Below are 12,674 nucleotides of genomic sequence, written 5' to 3' on the forward strand. Positions count from 1 at the left end.
GTGTGTGCGTGTGTGTGTGTGTGTGTGTGCACATGCGTGGGAAAGCACGCATGTGCACATGCATACTGTATGTGCCTGTGTATGGACAGGTGGTCTTTTGTCAAACGGGTCTGAACGGAGCCCACCCACCAGTCTTACTGCTAGCCTGGACGATGCCGACCACTGTCCCGCGTAAGACCACTTCTGACACAGCAAAGTAGTACTGTGCCTGTTCAAACACAGGGGGCGCCACCAGCCCTTCGACCACACTGATATTAACCCTGGCATTGACCAAAGCTAGCAGGCCACCACCATCCTGGGCTGAGACCACCATGGGGATGACAGAGTTGGCCTTGCCATGGAGAGAGCGAGACAGGGAGATCACACCTATAAGACAAATCATATTTAAAGAGCTCATAGTTACATGGTTCAAATTACACAGAAAGCACAGAAGTCGATTTAAACAGCTGCAAATGAATCAAAGCGTTAGTTCATGCAGTCAGTCAGCTAATTGTAAACAATCAGCCTAGCTTTCTATTCCCCATTCACAGCTCTACTGGTCATTACATCACTAATGACCAGTAGGAGCATCAACTTTGATGATGGATTTCAACACTCACTCCAGGTGGCCACATTGCAAACCTGCACTCTCACCAGTATAGTAGTACACCCCATCACTCAAATAGCATATAATTGTCACAAAATGTAATAATAAACGGATATTAACAATTATTATTCAGTCAGTGTACATTTTTAGTAAACGGTTCATGTAAATTTGCAGGGTTGGAATTGGAGTAGCTGTTATCAATAATTGCGACTGCAGCTCACATCTACTATGAAAACATGCAATTCCCGTCAGTCAGTGTATCACCCAGAATCCCCATACATGGGAAAGCCCCCATATAGTCTATGGTGCCCAGGTCTTTACATGGGAAAGCCCCCATATAGTATATGGAGCCCAGGTCTTTACATGGGAAAGCCCCCATATAGTATATGGTGCCCTGCAGGTCTCGTGACATCACCATCATAATAAATGCGATCTGCTGTCGCAATTAAGCCCATATATGGAGATCCCTGATGTCATCAATATTGGCCAGCAACTCCACATCTGACCTCAAACCTCAAACCCTTAGATCTCCATATATGGATATATGTCAGAACCTGTTCTGACAGGACCAGTGCCTATGACATCACAGGCACTTTGAAACACTAAAATATCTAAAAACACAAAAGGGGTGAATTGGCCCTTTATGTGATGGTGGCGGGAACATTTGGCCCCCGGTTAGCCAGTTCCCCGTAGATCATCATATTGTACTATAGATTGTACTGTATATTGTACTAAAGATGAGTGCAGTACTGTAGAGTATTATGGTGGTGTATATTATGTATGCATTATATTGCACTTTAGGTAAGAAAATCCGACCAACCTGTGTCTTTGTTGAGAGTGAAGTACGGGGAGGCCCCTCCAGGTACTGTTCGGTATGTAACTCTGCCATTCTCCCCTGAATCGGGGTCAGAAGCCATCACCCTGACAACCGAGGTCCCAGGTGCGCTCTGTGTGCTCAAACTCACAGCGTAGCTCACAGGGTAGAAGGTGGGCCGGTTGTCATTGATGTCAACCAGGTCTACCTTCACGTAGGCCACCGAGTTCAGTCCACCCTGGGAATGAAATAAAAAGCCCTTTGTTATAATGCCGTCACATCACATACAGTAAATCAGTGGTTTTCACGTTTTCAAAATGGTGGCCCCTTCAGGGGTTGTGAGCTTGTACATCGGCATTTAAAAAAAAATAATATATATATATATATATATATATAGTATATTCTGTTTTTTTTTGTTAAAGTTGTTACGCAGCCAGAGGCTATGGCTATTTGGGGGTCCTTGTCATGGAAACGTTTGGGAACCCCAGCAGTAAATCATGACCAACTGGTTTAACAAAAAAGAAATACGCTTTGGAGCACATTAACGATGCAAGTAAAACGCAGCAGTAACCCTGTTAAAATTGGATGTATATAGTATTGCCTCTAAAATATAGTCCCCGCAGTTTTGTGCAGGGATATACGGATTGATAGTTTCCCAGGGGAAACAGCAATCTGTCAGGACCTGTGGAGGGTGAGAGGGCTCAGCCACAGCCCAACCGCCTGTTTCACAGTCTTTTCATTGGTAGAGACTACAGTACAGGCTTTTCATTTAGACCAGGTGGTAAGAAGCAGGGAGGCAGCACTCCAACTTGTTAAATATTACTGCCTGACAGTTGAGGCATTTCTCCAACTGATTGCTTTAACATGACGATAGTAATTTCCCTTAATTTTTAACTGTTTACTTTTAACCACTTTCAACCTGGTGTCCCTATTTTGGGCATGTCATTATGGGTGAAAAGTTTTCAAGAATTTGTGAAAATAGCAGATATATACAATCTAAAAAAAAAATTGCATCGTGACACCACCGTATGACAAAGTATAAAATAAGACTTAAGTTGTTAAGTATTGTTTGTTAGGCTGACATAAAGTGCCATGCAGAATGTATCTCTTTTTTTTTCTTCTTTTTTTTTCACAGGCCAAATATGAAAGTCATGGGCTTCAACATCAAGAATAAAATGAGTCTGCACACCAATTTCTGCTCCCAAACGTATCTTTTACTTGAATGGTAACGTTTCGAGCCGACCAGGCTCTTCTTCAGACCTTCACAGGTCTGAAGCCAGCCTAATTACTGTAGATGTGTGTGTCTTTTGGCTGTTTTTCAGCCTCCTTTGCAACTGGTCTTCAACATCCCAAAATGTTCACAATCACGTCACGTCTTTGTGTTCTGTTCATTGGTTCCCAGTTGATGCCCGCTCTCAGAACAAAACACTGGTGTTGGCCTACAAGGCTACGAGAGGCATGGCACCCTCATATCTTCAGGACATGATCCAACCTTATAATCCTTCTCACTCACTTTGATCAGCTAACACAAGCAGGCTGTTCGAGCTTTCTCTAAAACACCCTGGACAACACTGTCTTAGACTCTTCTCCTTCCTGGCTCCAAAACTGTGGAATAAAATCTCCCTTGCAGTCAGAACGGCAGACTCAGTCCAGATTTTAGGAAATCTTTTCTAGTATTTTGGTTAGTTCAATGTGTTTTGCTTGATCCCAAATGTTGAAATCTTATGTCGATAGCATATTGTTTTTAGACAAAGTTAATGCTAGGATTGTGGTGTCCTATTTCCTATGAAGCACTACTTTGCTTGCTTCGCACTGTACAAGTATGTTTTGATTGATTGATTGAAATATTTATTAACAGTTTGTAGAATTACAGTACATTTTAAGCACAAACTCAATACAAAGACTGTTAACTGTGAGTGGACGACCCAATTAAGCATTACACTTGTTTACAACAGGGTCCACATTGTTCAATTCATCAAAACATTTAGAGACATACAAATAGACACTTCTATGTAGTTAAAGAACAGAACAGGAATTCATCATATAGGAAGCAAAAAGGGAAAGGATACTTATATAGTGAGGGGAAAGGGGGGGGGGGCGGTGGGGGGATTCAGATTTTACAGAGGCCAGTTTCGAATTGCAGCCATCCGTAGGTGCCCTTTGAGAGCGGTTTTGAAGGAGTCAAGGGATTCACATGTCTTAATGACTGTTGGTAGGGCGTTCCACATTTTGGTGGCATGTCACTATTCATCCTGTCATTTGTTCACTACAATTAATGCTTAGTCTGTTTACTCTGATTCACACATGTAAGTGACTCTGGATAAGAGTGTCTGGTAGGCCTACATGCCAAAATAAAAAAGAGACTGCTTGCTTTGTTGGCTAGGCCTTTGCGCTCTTGTCACATGAGAAAAGCAGCACTGCTGTGTTCATGGGATTACTCAATGATTGAATTGATTCATATTAGGTAGCTCACCCCGTCCACTGCAGTCACAGTGAAGTCATAGCTGGTCTGCCCCTGGTCCCTGTCCAGTGTGACGCTTGTGCAGATCTGGCCTGTCTCTTTTCCGATGGTGAACTGAGACGGTACAGCACTGTTGATGCCAGAGCCCAAAGAGTAGGTAATGGACCCAAAGGAACCGCTGTCTGCGTCTGTCGCTGTCACCTGCAGAGAAGAAGACAATAGGCTATTGGTTAACCCATTTTGTGCGGGAACCCCTTTTGGTGTTAGCATCATGTCATGCTTTAGCTATTGAAAAATAGCAGATCTACAAGCTCATAGCGTGCCACTGAGTGGCGCGCTAGGAGTTTGTAGGCTTTTTCAGAAAACTTTCAGGTTGTAGAAGACATCTTTAGAATCTGATCTCAGGTCCTAATGGGTTAAAAAGAGGCTTAAAGAAAACTTTAAACTATAACATTCTTGTAGTAGTGGATTGATGGGAATTTCTAGTGTAACGATTTATTTGTACGATAATTATTCCTCATAAAACACGCATAGCCTATGTATATTAGACAAAGCCAAAACACAAAACACCAAATCTAAATTCCCTAAGGATGTTGGAGTCAATTAATCCCCCCACAGCAGAAATAATACACCAGACCAGGTGTTGTTTGAGAGCATCTTTGGACCCCTTCTTCTGTTGTTTAACTGACAAGAGTGTGAGGCCAAAGGGCCCCTTTGGCAGTGAGCAGCAAGCAGAGGGGAGGGGGGGGGGATGACAGACCCTGGGAGCGGGACTCGGGAGGGCTGCCAGGAGAGAAAACTGCCTTCCACAGGAGTGGCGTCTGTCTGCATAGGACAGTGACAGGGACAACTGGGGAACCGCGGGATACCACACAGTACGCTTCAGTGCAGCACATTATACTCTCATGTAATGCCCCCCTTGCAGTCTGGTTTTAATAATACTCCAGCTACACAGGACTGGAACCACTGGAGTTATAAAAGCAGCACACAAGCCATCAGCCAGGGAGCCGACTCAATTACTATAGGAGCTCCCAAGACGGTATAAGGCAAACAGGCCAATCAGATTGGGCCCCTGGGTACCAGCGGGATAATTGTGTGCAAGTGTTGGCTGGGCTTCGGCGCTTGAGACAGATTACAAGTCCGTTTTATAAATCATTCATTTTTAGAAAGTGGTAATTAAAGAAAAAGAAGCCCCCCCAATACTTGACTTTTCTGCACAAATGAAGGAGAATTCATCAGGAGCTCTGCCAGGGAAAATAAAACAAGCCACGCGTATCAAAAGCAGACTATTTTTTAAAGATGACATTGGTATGAGTGTGTGTAGATGGAAATCACTTATTGGAGGTGATGAAGATTTGGCGTGCGGTAATAGAGCCTTCAGCCGTGTTCTGCTGAAGCAGATGGCAGATGGCGGGGGGGGGGGGGGGGGGGGGTAAGGGGGACTCGACGGAGAGCAGGGCCTGTACTTTCAACTGAGCAGTGTGTAGGAGTGAGTGAGCTGGCAGAGACACACCAAAGAGAAGAATAATAAACTACGACAGGGGAACCCGGGATCAAGACTGGATCGTTATGCTCATAGTTCTATAGCTCTATAGTCTATAGATCTGCTATTTTCAGTAGTTTTGAAAAATAATAAATATTGAACCAATGAAAAGTAGTAACAAGAGCTTGTGACCAGATTACAACTACATTAGATCCAATTGGAACACATTTCCTGAAAAGTAACAGTTTTGGGCATACAAGGTTTCCACCTGACAACGATGTTATACAAAACATTTGGGAAAAAAAGAATAAGAGAGTCATATTATATTACGTATAAAGATGTGTATAATAAAGTATTGTACCATATGTTGAGAAGATAATGGCCTGTCTGAGTAAGCACCGTACAGTAAGAACAGTAAAGTCAAGGGATTCTGAGATTTAGTCATGTAATCAGAAATGAGATTGAAGAAGAATAGCAATCTATTATCTATGCAAGTTCATCCCAGGTTGGCCAAGGTTTCAGTCCTCTGATAGCTGTTAAGTCTTTTGTCGGGGCAAAAGACTGGCTAAACAAAACAGTATTCTTTAGACAGATATTTTTCTCCATTAGTATGTGACAACACATGGCTTATAAATGTGCACCTACTAACTCAAAACCATACAATTCACCTACATAAAGTGGATATCCTTCGCTTTACTCTAATTATATAGCTCTCACTGCAACCAAAGCTAGCCATAAAGTATATAGTGGAGACTGGAGAGTATATTTAGAAACATATGTGGTATAGAGAGCCTGGGAAGAACACCGTATATTCTGTGAGTTAAGTGCAGGGCTTTTTAAAGAATGTAATAGAATAAGCAGAACAATCAAATTTGCATGAATGTCAACTGCTCAATATAAAGCAATCAGTCGATTTTCAAATCACCGGAGACTGGCATTTCAATTCTACCCTCATTTATAGGTTAATAACAGCATATCAGTGTCATTCTGGAATGGAGAGGCCTGTCAGTCTATGGGATTATCCTCTGCCAACCACCCATACAAAATTATTTCTTTACCGAGGCCTGATGTAGCCTAGACAAAATGAGAGCAGTGCAATTAGCCAAGCCACAAACCATGCATCCTAAGAGATGAGGATAGCCCAATAAAATCAGGACTCTGGCATGAAAATGGCTTTCATAAAAGTCTGACGGAGAAGATTATAATAAATCAAGCCCAGGAGGGAGGGAAGTGTAAATCTCTTTTAAAATGTGAAAAGACTCTCATAAAGCCGCTAACGAAGATCGATGTGCACTTAGGATATTGCATAATGTGAGAATTCTTCAACAAAGTCACCACAGGCAGACAGTACTTCATTCACCATCACACACATGTTACACAACTCTTCATTCACCATCACACACATGTTACACAACTCTTCTTGTCACATATTGGCAAAAAAAAAAAAAAAACATTTCCAGCATCCATTTCAAAATCCCATGTGTTTTGTCTCCGTTCTTTTTCAGTACTAAATGTCCATCATTAATCATGGACCTTAATTGGCTTTAATTGTGACTAAATGAATCCCTCCTCTGCAGTGGTAGTTAGATATTTAGGTGGACAGGTATAATTAGCAACAAAGAAGGTCAATTACGTGCTACTCATAGAAATGAGGAGAGAATTCCCACCAGCCACTTCCTCCTACTGGTGTCGATCCATTGACTGCAGTTGAGCAGAAAAATCTGGTCCTGGATGCCTCCCTCTTCTTATCCGCAGTCTTTGTCCTGCTCACCGAAATATATAGATGTCATGCAAAATGTTGCATGACATTTCCTTCTATAAAAGTTCAAACGTAAGGGGGCTCTTTAGATCACTGTTGGCAGCCAACAGTATTCCCTCTACACTCAGTGTATGTGAGTGGAGCACGATGGGAGTTAGCTTAACAGCAGGGGAAGGGGAACGTTTGGCCAAGCTTTAGTAAAACAAGCATGCATGGGGTATCCAAAGATAACCATGCAGGGCTCTCTGTTCACCCATCACAATCATGGAGCCTTACAAACCTGCCACTTTATCTGATGGACACAATTATGTGAACAGGATTCATAAGAGTAAATTTGTGCATTTCTAGATAGACAGACAGACAGACTGATAGCAGTAAGCATGTTTTGGATCATGTAAATGAACAATATTTATAGTATGATCCTCAGTGTTAATTAAACTCTGAGAGAGAACTAAATTACACAGAAGATTTCACTGTGGATAATGGACTGACCTTATATGACATGTCACATGCACGCGACTGCTCTTTTTTGGCACAAAGTACTAAGAATAAATCAGTGATACAGAGCTGAAACCACTGAAGCCAGCAAGGGACGAAATGAAGGCAATGCTGTTTCTCGATTAGGCTCCTTTTATTTTAGAGTGCCCAGTCAAAAAAACGTGTCTCACGTAGCCCTTAAACCACCCAATCAGGGCCACACCTCTGCCAATCCAAACAGGCCACAAATGATGGAGTGTGTGTGGAACTGTGGATAGGCATGCCTGCCGGGAAATTATCACACACACATTAGTCACCAGACTCTCCACACACGCACTTTGAGTGTAACGCACGCGCACACGCGCACACGCACACACGCACACACACACACACACACACACACACACACACACACACACACACACACACACACACACACACACACACACACACAATTAGTCAGGGGATATTAATAAAACCTGGGAATACATTTCTTACCAAGACTTTTCTTCACCAATGTGTTTGTAAAGGTGTCTACTAACATATCCCACATTGGTTTATATTCAACCACCCTAGGGGAATTTTTGCTGCTGAAAGTTGGGGTACCATACAACCATTATAAGGCAAAATGTTCTAAATTTCATTATGCTTTAAGTAGCATGTGACATGTCAAACTAGAAAGAAAATTCTTGGTAAGAAATGTATTCCCAGATTTGACTGGTAATACTGATAATATTCCCTGACTAAATGGAATCTAGTGAGAAGATTTAAGCAGTGCTGTGGCTGTCCTTGATCGGTGTGTGTCATTGAGTTGGCGGACATCCACGTCAGATCATGTGTTAAATACTTTAACCCTGGCGTCATTATAAACAAAAAATAATGCAATACCATTACGCCATGGTGGTTCTTGAAATGAAAGGGATTGAGAAGAATCACTGCTGTAGTCAACAGTGCAGTAGTACAATACATCATTATGCGTGAGAGACTCTGTGCATGTACAAGAGAGCGAGAGAGAGTGTGTGTGTCTCCACCATTCTGATCCCAGTAGACGTGCCGACAGCAGGAGTAGTCAATCAACCATGAGGCAGGACAAGGCACTGAACCACCATTATTTAGAAACATTACATTCATAACCCTATTGTCTCTGTTACGTGGAAACCTCATATGTCCAAAACTGTTATTTTTCAGGATGCAAATGAAAGAAATAGCAGATCTACAAGCTCAAAATGTGTCGCTTCACGTTGTGTTTCCAGCTTGGGGATCTGCTACTTTTGATGTTTTTGTGTGACGCATACATTTTATCATTGAGAACAAGAACCAGAGTCCATACTAATTATCCATAATGTATACATCATGGATAGATAAGAGGTCAGGACAGATGGGGTTTTTGGGGAGGGGGCACAACAAATTATGGACAACAACAAAAAAAGAATGGAGAATGGAGGTTTCTGCCCATCCATCCATCCATCCATCTATATTCATCTTCAACCGCTTATCCGTAGTTGGGTCAAGGAGGCAACAGCTCCACCAGAGAGCTCCAGACTTCCCTCTCCAGAGCAATATTAGTGACTTCCTCCTGGGGAATCACAAGACGTTCCAAGGCCAGTGAGTCGATGTGTCCTCCAACTGTGCCTTGGTCTGCCCCGGTCTCCTCCCAGTGGAACGTGCCTCGAGGACCTCTCTAGGGAGACGCCCAAGAGGCATCCTAACCAGATGCCTGAACTGAATGGTTGGAAAATGGAAATTAAGAGTTTACGTGAGAATGGCCAAAGCATTTTCGGGGGTCCCCAGACAAAAACGTTGAGAACCCCTGCTCTAAGGGAGATGCCAGCCACCCATCAAAGAAAACTCATTTTGGCTGCTTGTAATCGCAACATTATTCTTTTGGTCATGACCCACACTTCAGGACCATAGGTGAGAGTAGGAACTAAGATTGCAGTACAGTACAGTACAGTACAGTACAGTACAGTACAGTACAGTACAGTACAGTACAGTACAGTACAGTACAGTACAGTACAGTACAGTACAGTACAGTACAGTACAGTACAGTACAGTACAGTACAGTACAGTACACGCACGCTCAGAAAGACACATAATCAGGGATATAATAGGTAACACAAGTGTGTGGGATCCATATGGAGCTAAAGGGTGATTGAGAGTAGAGAGTAGTCCACTCTATTGTTTGTAGTCACAGGAACCTGTTTGCAAACAAACCAAGCACCGTTGAATATGTAGCAGCAGCTTCAGTAACAATGGTTCAGATGAAACATTATGACAGCATGCACGTTGCACAAAGAAAATGTGTTGCTCTTAGAAACAAACAGCAAGGGCATGGCAAGTGGGCCCATAAATAATAGGCGTTTTGAAATAAATAAAACATTCATATTAAAACATGAATGTTTAAAAAATAAAAAAATGTTTTCATAGTGATTGAAGTAATGAATTGATCCAAGCTGGAACATAATAAACTGATTGATGATTAAAATAAACATGCAGCACGGGCCCTGTAAGACAGGTCTGAATCTCTCAAAAATTCATGTCCAAATTAATGTCTTCCCAGTGCTATTGGGAGCTGTTATTTGAAACCCCACAAATAACACAGTTGGCTTTCAGGCAACATAGATGGATATGGAATAGGAGGCAGAGATGTGTGTGTGCAGTGTATAATGATATTGTCGCCGTCAGGCTGAAATCTTGTATTTCCATATTTCATATGTCTTTTCACAAATGAATGCCCTATTTTATGCTTGTGTCATTGTCACATAAAAGTAGCCAAAATAGCGAATGATATATGGAAGGTCACAACGTGTTCCGTTGTAGAGTTTTTGAAATTCTTTGTCCAAAATAGGGACTCCCGGTTGAAAGTGGATAAGTCTGTCTGTGGGTTTTATAAATATTTAACCATTGTAATGTTTTAACAAGAGCTTGTAACTAATAATAACTACATACAATACAAGGTTTCGACTCGGCAGCAATGATATTGGATATGAACTGGCTGCCATTCGTTGGGATCCCACATGAAGAGGACGTTCTGTGATGTGCAGTAGAGGTTTAGGGAAGAAATAGAATAGCATCACTCAGTGTTGTTTGAAGGAATTCTACTGTGTCTCTGTGAAGGTTACGGTATGATTGTTCACACCGGGCAGCGCACTCTCTCTGGTCATCACAAATATACACGCTGAGTTTGAAGTGACATCATCACTGACACCAGCAGAATGTATGTCTTATGTTTGCATTATAATTGCAATATGAACCTTTTGCTGACATGTGCAATCTTGCAGTAGTTGCATGCAATTAGAGAATGCATTTGATACGTCAGCGGATTAATAGAGACACAAACGGGACCATGGAAAGCGCAGACTGAAAAACATCAAACGAAAACGAGTGGGTGCGAAGGAGAAATCTGGACACCCGAACTGCTATGAGCTTTCACAGCTGGTGTGAAGCAATGCACACTCCTCTCTCCTCTCCCTCACAATGTCCTGGCATCCCTTCTGAGGACTGTAGAGACGAGGAGAGAGAGGTGGAGACCTCCCAAAGATCTCTGCCTCCCTCACTGAGCCTCCTAACTAAAGTAGCAGGTACGTAGAGTGCGTGCTGCACCATGACAGGCACTTTGTGATATGCTCATCACCACACAAAGGCCCCTAACCTAAGACCACACGAGCCAAGTGGAAAGAAAAGGCCCACGTAGTGTTGACAAATATCACAATACCAAAGTGTTGCCACACAGGGAGTTCTAGTTGGATCCCATCCAACCATGTGTGAAAGATCTTGGTGGTTGTAGCGGTGGGGGAAGAAACCTCACAATCTTTATTGCAAAGTTAAAGACATGGGTAATGTCCAAAGAATGCTGACACTAAAAACATGTTAAACTTGTAGCCTATGATGTCTCTCTGCTTTGTGTGTGTGTGTGTGTGTGTGTGTGTGTGTGTGTGTGTATGAAAGATTCCCACTGACATGTATCACCTCTACATTGACTTATTAAAATCAATGCAGAGGTGAATGCAGAGGTTGATGCTTCGTCACAAGAACCCTCTCAGGAACTCTTAAGATGTGATGATGTCTTGACAAAGGCCCTTGTGACCTCAATATTGATCTTTTTTAATAAATCAATGCTGAGGTGATACGTGTGTGCAGGAAATGGAATAGACGTTTTTTCTTCTGAAATAGATCTTGGGGGATTTGATTCCCTGCACCACAAAAGAGACAAAGCATGTGATGTTGTCTGACTTCTAACTTCAACTGACTTCATAGCTTTTTTTTAAGGGTGAAATGATGTTAAAGCAACTTCCCAGCTGTCTCCCGCTGTTCCCCAGTAACTCACCAAAGGGTGAGTGAGGAACAGAATGGGAAAGCCAGAGCTGGGAGGGGCAGGAACCTTTCTGAACGCCTGAACGACTCCCCTGTGCCAACTCTGTGAGCTTCACTGGAAGAACATGAGGCCCTCTCTACGTACTGTAGTACTGTACTTAGGTACAAGGCTCTTTAGCTCTTTAGCTCTTTAGCACTTTACTTGAGTATTTTTCAATACTGCTACTCCACAGGCACATATATTGTACTTTTTATTCCACTGCAATAGTTTGAAAACTTTAGTTACACTTTGATTGCAGACACAATACTGAGGAAAAACGTACACGTCAATACTGAGGAAAAACAATACGTCAAAACGTGACCGTAATCATGTATGTGAAAAGGACATTGCTTGTGTAACTTTGAGCCTTGCACCTACATTATAAGAATACTCTTCTAACTTGGAGTGTTGCAGGTTTTCTGCTTCTGCAGTTTCTCTTCCTCACACTTTGATTACAGGACATTTACTTAGCAGAGTATTTCATTTATTTTTATTTTTATGATCAGTACTTTATTTTAGATTTTTTACAAACACATAAAACTGAAAACCTACAATACAAACACAAGCAACAACAGCAGAGTACGTATTCATGGATAGAAAATTAAGATAGATAAGATAAACAAATAAAAATAAAGGAAAAATCTAATTAAAATGTGAAAATAGTTTACATTATTTACACGACCAAACGCAGCATCATCAACCGTATCATAATGTGTAGTAATACAATAAACAATCAAGAG

At 42.0% G+C, this 12,674-nt stretch overlaps 1 protein-coding gene across 1 annotated transcript in view; it reads right to left on the reverse strand.

Moving 5' to 3' along the window:
• LOC310865037 (protocadherin-16-like) overlaps nucleotides 1-12,674 on the reverse strand; it is a 92,997-nt gene that overhangs the window by 21,493 nt on the left and 58,830 nt on the right. The window contains exons 3-5 of the mRNA XM_083773977.1: nucleotides 3,874-4,062; nucleotides 1,407-1,638; nucleotides 130-366 (exon numbers count right to left, since the gene is read on the reverse strand). Of these exons, the coding sequence (XP_083630103.1) occupies nucleotides 130-366; nucleotides 1,407-1,638; nucleotides 3,874-4,062 (658 nt within the window). The remainder of the gene's footprint in view (nucleotides 1-129; nucleotides 367-1,406; nucleotides 1,639-3,873; nucleotides 4,063-12,674) is intronic.

This window comes from Protomyctophum parallelum, assembly GCF_964188405.1.
Source record: "Protomyctophum parallelum genome assembly, chromosome: 9".
Taxonomy (NCBI): Eukaryota; Metazoa; Chordata; class Actinopteri; order Myctophiformes; family Myctophidae; genus Protomyctophum; species Protomyctophum parallelum.